The following is a 20,048-nucleotide window of genomic DNA, read 5'->3' as shown; positions in this document are numbered from 1 at the left end:
CATTACCTAATAATATTTAATGCTTAATTACCTTTTTCTTAATGGAAATTAAAGTGATTTAAGAGCATCTAAAAGTGTTGTGATTGCAGTAGCTAGAATATTAGACTCCGGGCAAAAAGACTACAGCTTCAAATTCCATGAAGGCACAACCTGAGCATTTTGGTAGAAACTGGTAGACTGGGAAATCAGTAGATATCGCCTACACTATGCAAGCATGGATTTCTGAATTTAAAGGGAGGGTTGAACTTTAATAGTTGAACACCCTATCTTTATTATTTTAATTGTTGAACCATCAGGGTCTTTTTTTTAAATGTGTTACCATTAAATCATAAAATATACTAAACTGTTTTAACTTAAAAAATGTTGCCAGAATCTTTATTAAAACCTGCATTTTTACATGATGAATATTTTGCTAATGTACGCTACAGACATTGTATTCGGCAGATCGTCAAATGATACTGTATACTGTTTTTTTGTTATTATCTATCATTTAATCATAGTGGTACTATAAACCCTGTCACAAACTTAAGGAGTCTGATCAGAGAGCCTACCAAGAGGCCAATGGCAACTTTGCAAGAGCTACAGGCTTTTATGGCCAAGACTGGTCAAAATGTGCATGTGACAACAATATCCAAGCACTCGACAAATCTGGCCTGTATGGTAGGGTGGCAAGAAGAAAGCCATTACTCAAGAAAGCCCACCTTGAATCCCATTTGAAGTATGCAAAAAAAAAAGAGATTCTGTAGCCATGTGGCAAAAAGTTTTGTGGTCTGACGAAACTAAAATTGAACATTTTGGCCTAAATGCAAAGCATTATGTTTGGCGCAAACCCAACATAGAGCATCACCCAAAGAACAGCATCCCTACTGTGAAGCATGGTGATGGCAGCATCATGTTATTGGGTTGTTTCTCATCGGCAGAGACTGGGGCACTTGTCAGGTTAGAAGGGAAAATGAATGGAGCAAGTCCTTGAGGAAAACCTGCTGCCCTCTGCAAGAAAGCTGAAACAGGGACAGAAGTTTACCTTTCAGCATGACAGCGACCCAAAGCACACAGCCAAAGCTACACTGGAGTGGCTAAGGAACAAAAAGGTAAATGTACTTGAGTGACCCAGTCAGAGCCCTGATCTAAATCCAATCAAAAAATTTTGGCATGACTTGAAGATTGCTGTCCATCAACACTCCCCAAGGAATTTGACAGAGCTTGAACAGTTTTGTAAAGAAGAATGGTCAAATATTGCCAAATCTAGGTGTGCAAAGTTGGTAGAGACCTATCCCAACAGACTCACGGCTGTAATTGCTGCCAAAGGTGCTTCCACCAAGTATTAACTCAGGGAGGTGGAGACTTATCCAATTCTGATCTTTCAGTTTTGTATTTTTAATATATAATTTTTTTCTCAATAAAAACTTTTTTCCTCTTAACAGTGTGGAGTATGGTGTGTAAATAAGTGGACAAAAATCCTCATTTAAATGCATGAAAATCAGGCACTGACACAACAAAATGTGAAAAAAGTTCAAGGGGGTGTAGACTTTCTATAGGCACTGTAAACGTTTACCATAGAAAAATACATTGCAAACTTAATGTTGCACATTGAGGCAGGGTGATATGGTACAGCACATTGAAAACAAATTAATTACAAAAAATTGTTAAAAATACAGTTCAATAAACATTCAATTAGTAATTGAATAATCATTAAAATATGTTTCAAACAAACATTTAAAACTCACCCTTGCTGAACTATTTCCTGAACCCAAATCACGATAACACTTCAGCTCTGTTTATCACATAAAAATTCAATGCAAACTTGTGTTAATGCTGCATTATTTTTTAAGCTACTATGATACAACATACTTAAAACGTGGTAAAAGCACAGCATAACTGTTTGAAAAATACAATAAAACTATACATGTAATTAAATATTCAAATGCAGTATACTATTTTTTATTTTTTTTTGTCGACTTGTGTAAATACATTTTTTTGTGTTTCAATTAATGAGTCCTATCTGTTTTAGCAAGGAAAATGCTAACCTTCCCTTAAAATTCAGAAATTCGCACACGCGCAGCGTAGACGATACCAACGTATTTCACCATCTACCAATTTCCCTCGACACTGGAATGGTGTGTTTATTGGGTAATAAAGAACAGACTGTCATTATCCTCTATTGCTACATCACTGGAAAGGGTCACCCAGATGCATTTAATCTTCCCCAGTTTTAGTTTAGTTTTTTCACTTTGTGCCCACAGTGCTACCACAGGTACATCTCAATAGTGCAGCACTAATACAAAGAGAGACTTAAGTAAAGTCCAGGCCCCTTAGCTGCACAGAACACATCAATTTCACAGTGTACAGGTGGAACTAGTTCCATAGACATTTTTCTTGCTTATAGATTAACTTGTTAAAATCTGAAATGTGGGACGGTGCAGTATCATCAAAGCTTTTCTCCAGTATACCTGCGGTGCCTATGAAAAGAAGCTGACCCCCTGTGCTCTGCACTTTCCCTTGCAGTACTGCCTCATCTGAAGGAGCTGCAAATGCCTCCCCTGCGCTGCCAGTTATTTCTTTGATAGCAGTGAGCTGGTAGAAGTTGCTATTAGCAAAGTGCTCCCCAGCCTGACACTCCTGCCTTCAGCTAGACCCAGGCAAAGTTCAGACACCAACCTGGCTGCTTCCTCTTCTGGTATTTCCTCAGGAAGCTGGTAAGTTAATACCGCTGTGTGGAGATGTACTTAGCTACCGGTATTAGCAGGTAGTGCAGATAATACCTCGTGGTTAGAAGGCACATTTTGTTGGTTTCAAACATAGGACGATGGTGAATAATGTGCTCAATACACCACCACTACTGGAAATAAAATCCACTCTGTAGGGTATCAGCTCACCGAAATCAATAAAAGAAACAGCACAGATAAAATAAGAAAGCATCAGTGTCATGAAAAAGTAAATCATCATGATCTGAGGAAGCTTGGCAGTCCAGTGGTTAAAGAAAGGGTCAAGCAAGTCACTTAACCTCCTTGTCCTCCGCCCTTCGGATGACACGTATACCCCCCCCCACTCCCCCCCAAAAAAAGAGAGTTCTTATTGTAAGTGATTCTGCAGCAGTTGTGATCCATAATTCACAACCTGTTCTCTGTAAGTCGCCTTTGGATAAAAGCATCTGCTAAATTAATAATAATAATATAATAATAATAATAATAATAATAATAATAATACTGTACATTCACAGTATGCACATTTTTGGCATACCATATTGACGGACAGTTGTCTCCACATAACAGATAGACAGACAGACTGCTTACCCCACATCCAAGCCCACGTCTTTGTTCACACTCTAATCTCCTCTGTCCATCTTCAGGGAGCAGCCCAGCTCCACAGCCAGGCCTAGGGCACAGGACACCCCCCATCTGAAGCACACACTCTTCAGCCCCATAGAGCTGGTAGCGATCGTACTACATGAAAGACAGGGAGAAGAAGAGCCCATAAATTACTGACAAGGCTTGAATGTCCTTCAGTTTGCAATGAAAATGCCTGTTTTCAAGCTTTCAAGTTGTCGTTCAAGTCTGTTAAATTATCTGAATCATCGTTGGTTCTCAATAATGCACCCATCATGAAACTTGTAAACATGCTACAATTACGGCTTCTGACTTTCGGTTTTAACTAGGGCTGTGTCCGAAGGTTCATTCGCCAGCCAGAGATTCAAAGATTGTTTTAAACCTTCGAAGGTTCATCAGGCTCATTCACGCACTGTATGGTTTCTTCTTCTTCTTCTTCTTCCTGTTAACAGAAACTGTTTGATAATGTGTGAATAATATAAAATCACACATTAAATGTCACTCACATGCAAAATTCAATCTTTTGATTTGTATAGTGCATATTACGTAAACAGAAGTTGTTGTTATTAAAATCCGCTATCAAATTGTGATACATTATGTTCAACACTCTATGGTGCCGCTGCTGTGTGTGGAGCAGGGTATAATGATGTATTTTTAAAGTATGTTTATTCCATTTATATGGATTACCTGTAAAATAATAGGATTTGCAATCAAATATAAACAAGTAGCTATGGTGCCGTCACCAATAAATTATGCAAATTAGTACCAGACGGTTCAAACCTTCCTTCGGTAATGTGTTCCGAACTTTCGAAGGTCAAAATGTACCCTTCATTGCAGCCCTAATTTTAACCGATAGAAAATGATAAAACACCCCTGATACAAACAAATGAAATCAGATCATTTGGTCTGTGGCGGGTACGTTTCTGACTCTTGCACGCTACGGTGGCGGGTACATTTCTGACTCTTGCACGCTACGGTGGCGGGTACATTTCTGACTCTTGCACACTACGGTAGCGGGTACATTTCTGACTCTTGCACGCTACGGTGGCGGGTACATTTCTGACTCTTGCACACTACGGTGGCGGGTACATTTCTGACTCTTGCACACTACGGTGGCGGGTACGTTTCTGACTCTTGCACGCTACGGTGGCGGGTACGTTTCTGACTCTTGCACGCTACGGTGGCGGGTACGTTTCTGACTCTTGCACGCTACGGTGGCGGGTACGTTTCTGACTCTTGCACGCTACGGTGGCGGGTACGTTTCTGACTCTTGCACGCTACGGTGGCGGGTACGTTTCTGACTCTTGCACGCTACGGTGGCGGGTACGTTTCTGACTCTTGCACACTACGGTGGCGGGTACATTTCTGACTCTTGCACACTACGGTGGCGGGTACGTTTCTGACTCTTGCACACTACGGTGCCGGGTACGTTTCTGACTCTTGCACGCTACGGTGCCGGGTACGTTTCTGACTCTTGCACGCTACGGTGGCGGGTACGTTTCTGACTCTTGCACGCTACGGTGGCGGGTACGTTTCTGACTCTTGCACGCTACGGTGGCGGGTACGTTTCTGACTCTTGCACGCTACGGTGGCGGGTACGTTTCTGACTCTTGCACGCTACGGTGGCGGGTACGTTTCTGACTCTTGCACGCTACGGTGGCGGGTACGTTTCTGACTCTTGCACGCTACGGTGGCGGGTACGTTTCTGACTCTTGCACGCTACGGTGGCGGGTACGTTTCTGACTCTTGCACGCTACGGTGGCGGGTACGTTTCTGACTCTTGCACGCTACGGTGGCGGGTACGTTTCTGTCTCTTGAACGCTACTGTGGCGGGTACGTTTCTGACTCTTGCACGCTACGGTGGCGGGTACGTTTCTGACTCTTGCACGCTACGGTGGCGGGTACGTTTCTGACTCTTGCACGCTACGGTGGCGGGTACGTTTCTGTAAACTTTAAATCAAGCAATCTGTTATAAGTATAATATACAGAGCAACAAAAGAAACTTGTTGGAAGAAGAAATGATCTGAACTGTCATTCTTTAGATATGAATAGAATATAATATATATATATATATATATATATATATATAATATATATATATATATTATATATATATATATATCTATATATATTAATGTTAATATCAGAAGACTGTGAACACTTCTGTTGTTCCAAAACATTTTGTTGATTGTTTTTGCATTTTCTTTTGTTCTACGTCGCCCCCTGAAAAAGATATATGGCCGTAAAAAATCTATTTGTATGGTAATGGATTTTTCCATCCATTAGCCATGGTGGCTAGTGCGTGGAAAAGTTCATTTCAAGCCCTGAGCGTATATCCAATAAACACCGGAAAAGCACTGGAAATGGTTAGTCAATTCATGTTGACTTAACCCCTTTCCCTGTGAAAAATAAATAAAATAACCTACAAAAGCCCTAATTATAATGCAGAGCTCTTTAGTGTTCCATATTTGCTGAAATTAATATGAGGGTCAATGAATCAACCACCTCAAGTGTAATTCAGATCTGCCGCTGTTTGGATAAGTAATATCGAGACTAAGCATTGCTGTTATAGGCTAAGGTGGTATTAAATGTGCATAGTATTAGTAGAGTCTTGTAATACCAAAAGGCAACCAAACTTATTTTAGTTTCCGGATCTGGTAGAATTTTTTTATCTAGTCACTTAATTAACATTGCATTCCACAATGAGTTTTAATCACTGTCATTCATAAATGCTGTTATCTTCAATGGAAATGCCCATGATGTTTCTGAAAGCTCATACAACAACAACTTTACATTTATATGGATTTCATATCTTTTCGTATGTGTCTTGTTCCATTTTGTATTGCAGTGTCTATGGCACTGTGTAGATGGAATACGAGGGGTGCTATACATTTTAAATTCGTTTTTTTTTTTAAATTGGTTAACATTTACATTTCAAAGGGTTTCGATTTTCTTCAAGTTTTTTTTTAATGAGTTCTATTTTCTTTTGTGTAATAAAAACAGGATACAATCACTGCGAGTAGGTGCTATTTCGAATGCCCTTTTATTGTAAGTGGATTAAAATGATTTTATATAATCTACTACTTACCAGTTTAATATCCCATATGTGTATTCTGTGTGGTTCTCAATTGCTGTTTCTGCTTATTCTGCTATGCTTACTATCTATCTAGAGAAAAAAAAAACTATGCTTCTGAAATAACAGAATAGCATACAGAACACGCACAGTAAGAGATTGAAAGGGTAATGAATATTAGGAATATTCAGATCAAACAGAATATTCCTTTAACTGTAGGCATAGAATTGGACTTTCATATGTTAAAGTATCAGACCTATAGAGCAGTATTTGCTGAGAAAGCACTCATTTTTTTTAACTCCTTTTGCAATATCAGGATCTGCTTTTCAATAAAGTGGAAATTATCAAGATTCATTTATCTGGTGTGCGATGTTGGCATAATGTTTGTGTATTATAAACACTGGACTATTTTCCATGTAAGTAAGAATGTTTTCTGGCAGGTATAGGGATATATGGTAGCTTACCATGGTTTGACCTTGAAACAGCTCATTATTTTGTGTGATTTACATACCGATGTGATGGCATTGATTGATCCCTCATACTAAGTTGCTATGTTCCGACACATAGAAGAAAGTGCACGTCAAGAGAAATCCAATTTGTAATCCGCTTTCCTTTTTGTATTAGGTTTGCATTCTCGTTTGATTAATAAAAGATTATGTGCATATTTTTGTCTTTCTACTGAAGTGACTGGCTTCTAACGCAAATTCGAAGTAATCTGTTTTCATGGAAAACTTTCATGGAAAAGAGATATATATTATATAATATAGAATATATATATATATATATATATATATATATATATATATATATAAGAATGAATGAATGAATGAAAGGGGCTGCTTATCATCTATAAATTAAACTAACTGAAGCATGGAGTTGACAACAAACAGCCACAAATACTTGTATATATAATTTTACACCTCAAAGGTACTATGTGTATTACGACCAGCATATAAATTAACAAGTGAACCAGAATCAAAACCAGCTATAAAAACAGCATGACCTCTAAATATGAAGAGTGATTCTTGCAACTTGCCATACTTAATGTATCTATTATTCTGGCCTCTTCTTCGCAACAGACTTCGCAATAGACTTCGCAATAATCTTCTTTGCGATAACAAGAATATCAATTTAACAAAGGTTTTCCACTCAAAACACGCTAATATTACTTTTACTCAATGCAAATAAAATATCTGTCCTAACCCAGTTTCCCAGGACTATTTTCAACATGAGCTTAAATGGTAACCACTTTTTGGGGCACTACACCTTTAAATACAAACACATTTCAACTTTCTCATAAAAAAAGGCTTTTGCTTTTAAAAAGTAAAAAAAAAAAAAAGTACATTTACAATATTATAGGTAATGTGTCGATACGGAAAACAACAAAGTGAAACTGTGTTAAAATGTATAGCAAAATAATATATCACTGTCAGCTATTCCACGTTTCTATCATTAATTTTATCTACTACTATTATTATTCTTGTTTAAAAATCGTTTTTTAAATCATTTTTATCAAACGATAAAGTCTGAGAGTCAATTTAGTGGGAAACTTACGTCAACATTGTAAGTTTTAGCCTTCATACTGGCATTAACTTTGGCTTTCAAGATACCACATGAATCATCATATACAGTGCCGAGAAAAAGTTTGTGAACCCCAGTGATAATTATGGAAATTCCATAGTTTTACCATGATAGCCTTCTTGAATCAAAACCAGCATTTTCTTAAATATCCAGTAGGGTTTATATTAACCAATGCCATGTTTTTTGAAACAAAATGATGTATGAATTAGACAAACAATGAGTAATTAAGATTCAGGGTATGTGAAAAAGTAACTGAACCCCTGGTTTTATCAACTCAATTAAGGGGATAATTAGAATCACGTGTTTAAATAATTAGGTAGATCTTCAGGGGTGAGTTTAGGAGGCCCCACCCTATATAAACATCAGAAACTTTGTGAGTTTGGTTTTCACCATACAGGTGTGTGGAAACACGTCATGCCATGATCAAAAGAAATCTCTGAGAACCTCAGAAAAACAGTTATTGATGCTCATCAGTCTAGAAAGGGTTACAAAACCATTTCTAAGGATTTGGGGCTCCACCAATCCACTGTCAGACAGATAGCCCACAAATACAGAAAGTTCAAGACCACAGTCACTCTACCCAGGAGCGGTCGTCCTACCAAAATCTCTCCAAGAACAAACCGGAAATTCATCAAGGAAGTCATAAAGAACCCCAGAGTAACATTCAAGGTTCTGCAGGCCACTCTCGACCTGGCTAAGGTGAGTATTCATGACTCAACTATCAGAAAAAGGCTGAACAAGAATGGTGTTCATTGAAGGACAGCCAGGAAGAAACCATTGCTTTCTAAAAAGAACATTGCTGCCCATCTAAATTTTTCCAAAGAGCACATAGATAATCCACAAGACTTCTGGAACAATGTTTTCTGGACAGATAAGTCAAAGGTATAACTTTTTGGCCTCCATGAGAAATGAAAACCAAACACTGTGTTCAGACAGAAGAATCTCATCCCAACTGTCAAGCATGGTGGAGGGAGTGTGATGGTTTGGGGCTGCTTTGCTGTCTCAGGACCTGGATGGCTTGCCATCATTGACACAACCACGAATTCTGCTCTGTTTCAGAAGATTCTAGAGGAGAATGTCAGGCTATCCGTCTGTGAGCTGAAGCTGAACCGAAAGTGGGTCATGCAGCAAGACAATTATCCTAAACATACAAGCAGATCTACCAAAGAAGGCTGTATAAGAAGAATTTCCATGTTTTAGAATGGCCTAGTCAAAGTCTGGACCTAAACCCCATCGAAATGTTGTGGCAGGACCTGAAGCAAGCTGTCCATGAGAGGAAGCCCTCAAATGTCATAGAGTTGAAGCAGTTCTGAAAAGAGGAAACTAGTTGAAGTCATTGCTGCTCAAGGGGGTGCCACCAGTTACTAAATCTAAAAGTTCACATACTTTTTCACACATGGAAATTGAACATCGAATCATTTGTGGATAAATAAATGTTGAAAAAGTATCATGTTTTTGTGTCATTTAATCAAGTTATCTTTATCTATTATTAGAACTTAGATTAAGATCTAATAACATTTTAGGTTTGAAACATGAAAATCCTAGGGGTTCACAAACTTTTTCTCAGCACTGTAATAATGATTGAAATGCCCCTCATTTGATAAAGTTTTCTCCCTTTTTAATTAGTTGTTCTTTTCTTTAAAAAAAAAAACTGAGCGCCGAAAACACTGAAAGTGTCATGTTGTTTAGAGCCAGGTAGCAACCATCTCTAAGGAAGTGAGCGTCAGTGACAAAACCCCTAAAGACCCATATAGGTATATGTCTTCTGGGAATAGTAGTTTAACTGGTACACGCTGAAAGGTGTTTCCAATCAGCAGAAATGTTGTTGAAAACTACAACTCCTGTCATCAACAACATGTTGCCAAGTTTTAAAATTTGTATTGCCATTATGATGTTTTTTTTTTGTTTTTTTTTTCTGGTCGCTTAATCGTCTACAGAAAATTGAATACGAAACCGAATTATGCAATTTCCATTATTCTGCACCTCACTCATAATCGAGCACACAGTAGCAGTGCTTCAGCCGAGATACTCCAATATATGTATGGTTATAAACTCCTGTCACTATTAACCACAGTACTAGCAGTAGCAGATCACGTGATCTCAGCACAGGTTTTAATACCCTCCCGACCCCGGCTGAAACACTGCTACTGTGTGCAGTGTTGCCAGATTGGGCGGGTTCACGCCCAAATTGGGCTGGTATTTTTTGTTTTGTGCATGAAATGGGTTTGGGCGGGTGCCTAATTTTTGGTCAGTTTTGGGAATTTGTGCGGGTATTACATTTGGATATATTTTGAATAGTTTTAAAGTATTAATTATATTTTAAACCAAAATACAAAGCTATATGACACACAAACCTTAGTATTTACATCACTTTTGCTAAATATTGTAATAACATGCATCAATGTCTGAGGATATGATGCACATTGCATTGTGTGTAGCGTATTACTTTGGGCTACAAACATTTTTAAAAGGCACAGTCTGCTACTAGGCTTGCAAATGAAAAGCTGTTCTCAGGAGTTTTACCTGATTAAAGAAAAGGAATGATTGATTGATTCGTATTTCAGGTGAATGTTTAGGTACCCTAGTTTTCCGTAATAAAAAACAAAAACAAACAAACCCCCGAAATTCTCTGCGTTACACACACGGGCATCCACTATTTAAATTAAGAGCTCGGTGGGGGGGGGGGTGGAGGATGGGGGGGTGATAGATGCTCAGAAATCGTATCCTGCGATAGGAGGAAATTCTCGCGTTACACACACGGGCATCCAATTAATTAAATAATTCTCGGGGGGGGGGGGGGGGGGGGGGGGGGTGAGATGCTCAGAAATCGTATCCTGCGATGGAGTAAATTACCAAAAAAATAAATTACAAAAAAATTTGGAGCTTTGAGAGAGTAGCTCATACTCAAACGGCAATGAACAGCAGTAACCCCGGCCTCCATATTGACTCTGATTATCCAATTCAGACTAACGAACGTCAAGAAATACAGAGTAACGTTATTTAATGTAATTAACAATAAGACACCTTACTGACCCGGGTTTCTTTGCTCTCCTGGTTGTTTGAATGTGTGAGTTCTTTAACGTCGCGCTGCCTTTCTCTGCCTGTAGTCTGCACACTGAACACACAAGTTATTTCACGCCATCGGGGAAAAAAAAAAGGTCCTGCCCAAGAATCTCAGGACAGCCGGCTTGTTATCCTTTTGATCAGCTTATTGTACTTTCCTATAGCTTTCAAAAACATGATATCATCACCCGAATAGATGACTCCACTGTACTACTGCGTACCGCTAACTGAGACAGTTAAGGTAGGGATAAGTTAAGGGTTTAAAAATAACTAAGACATAGATTTTTTTTGTGGCTTTCTCACTATTTATTATTTAAGATGTGTAAATTACTAACAATTAAGATTGGGCCATTTTATTATTATTCTGAGACCAAAAAAAAAGTCAAAGGTCAAATTTCAGGGTAATGCATTTTAACAAGACCAATATCTGTTTACATATTTGTTCTTAATACTTTTTTGTCTGAAAAAGATGACTGTACATTGAATTTTGTTTTGTGAACTGCAGCAAAGACATAACTCATTGGTTTTTGCATAAAAATCTTCTAAACATTTTTTTTTTAATATATAAATTTGTTTGCTTTCTATGGCATGCAGAAGAAAAGTAATATGGTGGCCTTTCAATTTTATGGCTTTAAAACATTTCTTCAAACAAAAAAATACATGTCTTCTGGCAAAATATGAAGATATAATGAATTATACACAGTAAAAAGCACTTGTGAGTAAGGGTCAGTCAGCACAAGGATTTCCAACAAGAAATCAGTTTTAAGGAATTGAGAAATGCTCTCTATATCTGTGTGCTTCACAGTTACTCTGTGTTTTAGAGGCAGTGTTAGCCCATTCTATATCTGTGTGCCTCACAGTTACTCTGTGTTTTAGAGGCAGTGTTAGCCCATTCTATATCTGTGTGCTTCACAGTTACTCTGTGTTTTAGAAGCAGTGTTAGCCCATTCTATATCTGTGTGCCTCACAGTTACTCTGTGTTTTAGAAGCAGTGTTAGCCCATTCTATATCTGTGTGCCTCACAGTTACTCTGCGTTTTAGAAGCAGTGTTAGCCCATTCTATATCTGTGTGCCTCACAGTTACTCTTTGTTTTAGAGGCAGTGTTAGCCCATTCTATATCTGTGTGCCTCACAGTTACTCTGTGTTTTAGAAGCAGTGTTAGCCCATTCTATATCTGTGTGCCTCACAGTTACTCTGCGTTTTAGAAGCAGTGTTAGCCCATTCTATATCTGTGTGCCTCACAGTTACTCTGCGTTTTAAAAGCAGTGTTAGCCCATTCTATATCTGTGTGCCTCACAGTTACTCTGTGTTTTAGAGGCAGTGTTACCATAATTTTACACTTACAGGCAGCGCATTTCCTGCTGTAGAGAGGTGTTAGCCCTACCTTAAATTAACATCATAATCTTCTCAGGAGTCATTTACTCGCCAGCATCAGTGTTTTCGTTGTGTGTGTGTGTGTGTGTGTGTGTGTGTGTGTGTAACTCGTCTCGACACGTAAGAGAGGGAGGACGCCTCTCGGAGAAAATGAGAGGTAGTCTGTTTTATTAAAAAAAAAAAAAAACTAACCGAATATACATATAAGTAAATGCAACACAGATCTAAAGATCAGTATATTAATTTGTACAACTGTGTTGTTTTTTTTTTTTTGTAAATTCAGATTCTTGCACCTATATATATATATATATATATATATATATACACACACACACACACACACATATATATAAAATAGTTATACATTTTTTCACTTTAATATTTTAAGGAAGCACTGCCTCCCTGTAAGGAGCATCCACTGCTACACAAGCTAAAGAATCCAACAAGGGAAATGTGAAAGTGACCTTTTCCAAAGTAAAGATTGCACTGTATCTTTCGAACCACTGTAGTGTACATTAATATGAGTATCTGTTCTACAAAGTCAATTTAATGCAAAAATGCTTTTTTTTTTTTTTTTTTTTTTTTTTTGGGGGGGGGGGGGTGCTCTGCCAGGTTGCGGATGTTGCAATTAATAATCTGTCGAAACTGACAACAAGAACAAAAACATGCGTCTCTTCTGCGCTTTCCTCCATTTGGGTCAGTGGAGTCGCAAAATACTCTCAGCTTCCCTGAAGACAGACAGATCTGTCTCATTAGTGTGTCTCCTTCAGGACACGCGGCTACTCGCTGTGAACAGTTAACTCACCTGCTCCTCTCCGAGGATTCGGAAATGATGAAGCTCTTTAAGAAGAGAGTCTGGACAGCCAGCTAAAGAGAGAAAAAGAGAAGAAAAACATGAAAAAAGGACTAGTGAGAATAATTGTGTGTGTGTGTGTGTGTGTGTGTGTGTGTGTATATATATATATATATATATATACACACACACACACACACACACACAAAGTACCAGTCAAAAGTTTGAGTACACCTGCTTGAAACCAGGTTTTTCATGATTATCTATGCTTTTAACTATATAAACTTGTCTATAAACATGTAATATTTCATTATATGATACGTGTACTTTTATAAGCTGATAATTATAAGTGAATTGCATTCAAAAATTAAATTTTTAAATGAAAATATAAATCTTGTCAATTTCAAGCAAGGGGATTTCAGTCTGAAACCCAAGTCAGTTAAAAGTCTGAAATGTGTATACCATGGTGTTAGAACACTGGCCTAAGTATAAAAGTGTCTTTGTTAGATGTTCTCTGGGTTAACTAGCATGTTACCTAATTAACCTTTTGTCACCAATTACTGTTAACAGGTGAGGGTCCATGATTACTATAAACATAGGTAGCATAGGCACAAGTTTGTCATTCCTGAATGTAATGGAGAAGAAAATGGCAAAATAAGCTCAATTAAGCAAAGAAAAAAGAAGTCTGTAATTACTTTAAGAAATGAAGGTCAATCTTTAAGACAAATCGCAAGAACTTTGCAAGTGTCTGTAACTGCTGTGGCCAAGACCATCAAACGATTTGAAGAAACTGGCACTCATGAGGACCGAACAAGGTCAGGCAGGCCAAGGGTGACCTAACAATCAGAGAATAAGTTCATTCGAGTCACAAGTCTGTGAAACTGGCGATTAACTACCCCTACCCCACCCCCCCAGAGGAGATTACGTGAAGCTTGCCTAACTGGAAGAATTGCTGCAAAGAAACCGTTGTTAAGAGTGCAGAATAAGAGGAAGAGACTTGCCTGGGCCAAAAAACACAGAAAGTGGAAGTGAGAAGTGGAAGTCGGTCTTATGGACCGATGAGTCAAAATTTGAAATAACTGGGTCCAACTGCCAAGTATTTGTAAGACGCAGAAAGGGGGAGCGCATGAGTTCTGCATGTGTGGTTCCCACTGTCAAGCATGGAGGAGGAAGTGTCATGGTCTGGAGTTGCTTTGCTGGTGACAGAGTTGGTGATCTTTATCAAGTCCACTGCAAGCTCAACCAGCATGGTTGAACATTGCTTTGATATTCCTTATGTTTTGTTTTGATATATTGTAACATGTGTTTTCATTTTCAAGTATTTACAGAAACGTATACGATATATATAATTGTGGCAGAGAAAGAGACACATTGTAGTATTAGAGGGGTTGCAGGACTACAATTCCCAAAATGACCAATGACTGCAAGGGAAACAGCTGCTGAAGAGACTTTTTAAACAACGAGGTATTGTGTTTGTGTTTTGTTTATTTTACTGGTAAACGGCTTAACTGTCCGGCTGTAGCTAGTGACGGAGGAAATGTTTTAGCACTCCAAAGCGGAGTTAGGTTTTGTTTTGTTTCCTTGTTTTTCTGTGTTGTAAAAAATAAAGTGCACACAAGTACTTAAACTGCAAGTTCTGTGTCTCTGTGATGAAGTGTAGGGTGGAAAATAAGCTTCTGCCATAAGGCTAGGATATATATATATATATATATATATATATATATATATATATATATACACACACACACACACAGAGTACTGTACTCAATATTTGGTGTGACCACCCTTTGCCTTCAAAACAGCATCAATTCTTCTAGGTACACTTGCAGGTAGGAACTTGGCAGGTAGGTTGGCCCAAACATCTTGGAGAACTAACCACAGTTCTTCTGTGGATTTAGGCAGCCTCCGTTGCTTCTCTCTCTTCATGTAATCCCAGACAGACTCGATGATGTTGAGATCAGGGCTCTGTAGGGGCCATACCATTACTTCCAGGACTCCTTGTTCTTCTTTACGCTGAAGATAGTTCTTAATGACTTTTGCTGTATGTTTGAGGTTGTTGTCATGCTGCAGAATAAATTTGGGGCCAATCAGATGCCTCCCTGATGGTATTGCATGATGGATAAGTATCTGCCTGTACTTCTCAGCATTGAGGAGACCATTAATTCTGACCAAATCCCCAACTCCATTTGCATAAATGCAGCCCCAAACTTGCAAGGAACCTCCACCATGCCTCATTGTTGCCTGCAGACACTCATTTGTGTACCGCTCTCCAGCCCTTCGGTGAACAAACTGCCTTCTGCTACATCCAAATATTGCGCTGTGTTTTTGTGCATAGTTGAGTCGCTTGGCCTTGTTTCCACGTCGGAGGCATGGCTTTTTGGCCGCAAGTCTTCCATGAAGGCCACTTCTGACCAGACTTCTCCGGACAGTAGATGGGTGTACCAGGGTCCCACTAGTTTCTGCCAATTCTGAGCTGATGGCATTGCTGGACATCTTCCGATTGCAAAGGGAAGTAAGCATGTGTGACTACCATCCTCAACGTTGCCCGTTTCTTTGTGCTTCTTCAAAAGAGCTTGGACAGCACATCTGGAAACTCCTGTCTGCCTTGAAATTTCTGCCTGGGAGAGACTTTGCTGATGCAGTATAACTACCTTGTGTCTTGTTGCTGTGCTCAGTCTTGCCATGGTGTATGACTTTTGACAGTAAACTTTCTTTAGCAACCTCACCTTGTTAACTGAGTTTGGCTGCCTCACCCAGTTTTATTCCTCCTACACAGCTGCTTTTGTTTCAGTTAATGATTGTGTTTCAACCTACATATTGAATTGATGATCATCAGTGCCTGTTTGGTATAATTGCAAAGGGTGGTCACACCAAATATGGATTTGATTTAGATTGTTCTTCTGTTCACTCAGTTTGCATTTAGTTAATTGATAAATATAATCTATTAACATGTCTATTTTTGAACACATTCTTACTTTATAGTATTTTTTCACACCTGCCTAAAACTTTTGCACAGTACTCTGTGTGTGTGTGTGTGTATGTGTGTAATATATATATATATATCCTTATTAAACTCAAACTTCTAGGTAAAGGAAGTTAAAAAAAAAAAAAAGAAAAAGTGCACATCTACTATACAAAAAAAAACTGATAACATGCCTGAGTAAAGGACATGATGAACAACAGGAGGGAAAGGAAATCTTGAATCTAGAATCGTACCTTAAAAAATAAACGGTATTGTATCCGTCATAGTGACAGTGGCATTGTTAGAATTTTTAGGGTCAGAAAAGGTATTCTGCTCCCTGATAAATGTTGTTCAATTTATTTTGTCCATCAACAAATAGAAAGCACTACTGTTCAAAAGTTGGTGGCTCAAAACCATTAATTAAGCCAGCGTAGCAGATAATTAACAGCTTCAATCAGAATATATACAAATGCCATTAAATCTGAAACCGTCTTTGGTCTGAGTGTGATAATAAAATGAAAGATGTTTGTAAGCATGTTCTTAATAGAAAACCTGCTGTCAAATTGCAGAGAAATATACACACATGCTTTATGTTTTTGTTAAGCTTTTTCCCTACCATTTTATGACGTTTATAATATGTCTGTGTTTCCTTCATCTCTACATCTCTTTCATCTTAATTCTAACTGCCTTTCATCTGAGTCTTTGAGGCTGTGACCAGCAGAGTTGAAATGGGGCAGACACTTTGTATTCTAGATTGAAATTATGTGTAGCACTGCATTTAGCTGAAAACCAGTTAGAGAATAAAACCTCATACATAATTCAGTGACGATTATAAAAATGATCCAGATCTCACTGGTAGCTATTTACCCATTAAAAAGTGGTTGCCAATCATGCAGTAAGTAGACACAGTACTGCTGTATTTTTTCTTTTTTTAGCTAGTAAGGAGGTCATGAATAAGGCCCTGTGAAAATCGTGGAAATTTTCTTTATAAATTCACGGTAGTGTCACGGGTAAAGTATCATACTTTGTGGAATGTGCACGGAAATATGTTATAAATTATGTGTACAGATTATTATTTTTTTTAAACAGTAAATATACAGATACATGCACTGACATCACAATTAACATCAAAGTTACTCAAGCATTTTACAATAGCTTGTGAAACGGTGTTGTAATTAACAGCATGTAGGTAAAGTGTATCTGCAGGACAGCTTTCACTTCTAGTACATCAAATGCATGGTCACCATTTCGGTCTTGCAAAACAAATACACTCTGTAACCCATACTGATCTTGGGCATCAATGGACTCGTTAGTGACCACTGACAAGCAACCAGACTGTTTTACCAATTCCATAATCTCCTGCTTGTGATACTCGCCAACTTTATGTTAGTATTCATGTCTCAGCTGGGCTGATGAGGGAATCACTCCACCATTTACTACACTCAGTCTTTTGGTTGTCCAATTTTTCAAAAGGGATATTTCCGCAAACAAACGCCTCTGTCAGGTCAAAATTTAATAAGTGGACTTTTGCAAGTAAATCAGTCACAGTATTGCTCTGGATTTCCGCCTTTCTCCTTCGGTGAATACTTGCTGTCAACAGACGAGTTTCGGCAGTGATCTACAGTAATGTTTCAGGACATACAGAAGAGCTTACCTCTATCGCTGAGTAAACTCCTGCTGGATACTGCTTTACGTGAGCGTTAAAGTGTGTAGCATTTTAATTTCCTTCTTAAGATTGCATATAGTGACATGTCAGTCACTGCACAGCACTGTGTGCATGGCGAATATTACTCACAGGCACACAGCAGAGCCTTACAGTTTCTTTAATGTGATTTTTTTGGTATGAAATACAAATTATGAAATCATTTTTATTTCTTAAGAATACTGTAAAAATCGCGATATTGGGTTAATTTCACGATTTCCGCACAGCCCGTGAAATCGCGATTTTCACAGGGCCATAGTCATGAAGGAAGCATTCCTGCAACTAAGGACATAAGGAGCTGTTACAATTTATACAAGAGCCGCATTTTTAGACTATTACTGTCATTACTGTAGACCATTTGAAATAAATATAATAATAAAGATAACATTTAGTATTTTTTGTTTTGTTTTGTAAGGCCAGCATGGCGCTTAATTTTTAACAAGCACTTCACCACTCGATTGCAACATCTATTACCATGGTTAATTAGCACACAAGACAGATGCTTCGGACCAAAAGCTGCCTGTCAAAATGACATCCCAATTAGACTGATAAAAACCACTGACTTCTCTCATTCACATCACTAACATTCAAACCCAGTCACACAAGCCATTACAATTTCTCTTTGAAGTCTTTTGTGGCACGGGTTGAATGCTTTAGGGTTTTTCTTACAGCAGGAAATTTGTGTTTCAATTTCAATTTCTTTCTAAATTTAAAAAGGGCTTATTCAGGATTACTGTATTACATGATAAAGATGGGGTATCACGTCACATGACAGATAATTTGGCAGTTTTATAGACCACATCCCAATTTTAGCCTAGTAGAAAATACACTTTGAAATCTCTTATAAAAGAGCAGCGAAATAAAAATAAAAATCCTTGAACAAATAAAAATCGTAGCATACAATTCCTCAAGGGTAAAAGAAACCCTAATGGCCAGTGTGACCAATTCTAAACCCACACATCACCACAGATATTTATTGTTTTGGCTGCTGCTGAATTTGAATACACAGTTTCCTTCTTGTATGTATTTACCATTATTTGTTGTAAAACGAAATTGAATGAAAAGTACAGGGGTATTAAGTTTCTACCTAGAACACGTCAACATAATAAATAAAATCATAACAGCTAACTGAGGGGGAAGAAACTACAAAAGGGTTTATTTATTATGCTTATTTTAAAATCTTTGAGTACAATTCATTAATATTAAATAAATCAAGGTTTTCATCAAAATCTTTTTTGATGAACATGTTGATATGGTTGTTACTATTAGCAAGATACAGCAGCCCTGTAATATAAATACTACTACAACAGACAGACCAGCAAATAAAGACACGCTGAATAGGTTGACCTTCTGCTTCATGAGTCTAGCAGTTATTTTGTAGCCCAATGTTAGCGACTTAACCTCTCGAAGGTCAACCTCCCCAGAGACCTTTAAACGATTGAATCTCAAGAATCACCACCGTTCAATGCTGGTCAATAGCTCTGTGATCTGAATTTGTTTGTAGTCAACTACCTACAAACATTAATTACACTATGTAACACAATTTTTGTTCCTGGGTAGTAAATGTTATTTCCTAATTGCTTATGCCTCAAAAGTATAGAAAATGGCTATTATTCCCCACAAACTTTGCTTTTGTGACCAGGACAGTGATATTTAAAAAATATCACTATTTCCAATGGGAAAATGGGACATAAAGTCAGAAAAAAACAACACATGAATCCAAATTAACATGTATTTATACTAAAGTAATACAAAAATGACTACAAAAGATTTAGAAGTGAGCAGTTTTTCGAGATTTACGATTATACTGTAAATAGTGGCTCAGTTTCCCTCTGAGACAGACTTAATAAATGCCCCAAATCAGAGGAACTGTTTCAACTCTTCAGTTACTAACGACGCTTCAGGACACTTAAATGCTAGTGGTGCAAGATTTACAGGATGTGCATTTGTTTTTAATAAATAGTTTTGTCACGTTTAACTAGCCTGAAAAAACAGCACAGATTGGCTACTGTAGGTCAGTTATGATCCACCTTGGACCAAAACATTATTAAACAGGGAAAAAAGGGGTTGAATGTTATATTTAACGAAAATAAAAGTTATTTTCACAGTAAAGACATTTGTGTGTCTAATCCTTATGTGTGCGATGTATAATAAGTTAATATGTCATGTGAAG

At 37.9% G+C, this 20,048-nt stretch overlaps 1 protein-coding gene across 3 annotated transcripts in view; it reads right to left on the bottom strand.

The window, feature by feature from the left end:
- prkn (parkin RBR E3 ubiquitin protein ligase) overlaps positions 1–20,048 on the bottom strand; it is a 179,500-nt gene that overhangs the window by 24,757 nt on the left and 134,695 nt on the right. For all 3 annotated transcript variants that reach the window (XM_041251298.1, XM_041251299.1, XM_041251300.1), the window contains 2 exons: positions 13,224–13,285; positions 3,294–3,443 (listed from right to left, as the gene is read on the bottom strand). In XM_041251298.1, the coding sequence (XP_041107232.1) occupies positions 3,294–3,443; positions 13,224–13,285 (212 nt within the window). The remainder of the gene's footprint in view (positions 1–3,293; positions 3,444–13,223; positions 13,286–20,048) is intronic.

The sequence above is a fragment of the Polyodon spathula genome, chromosome 5 (assembly GCF_017654505.1).
Source record: "Polyodon spathula isolate WHYD16114869_AA chromosome 5, ASM1765450v1, whole genome shotgun sequence".
In the NCBI taxonomy this organism is placed as follows: Eukaryota; Metazoa; Chordata; class Actinopteri; order Acipenseriformes; family Polyodontidae; genus Polyodon; species Polyodon spathula.
The sequence above is the reverse complement of the archived record's forward strand: the minus strand, read 5'-3'. Positions and strand labels throughout refer to the sequence as shown.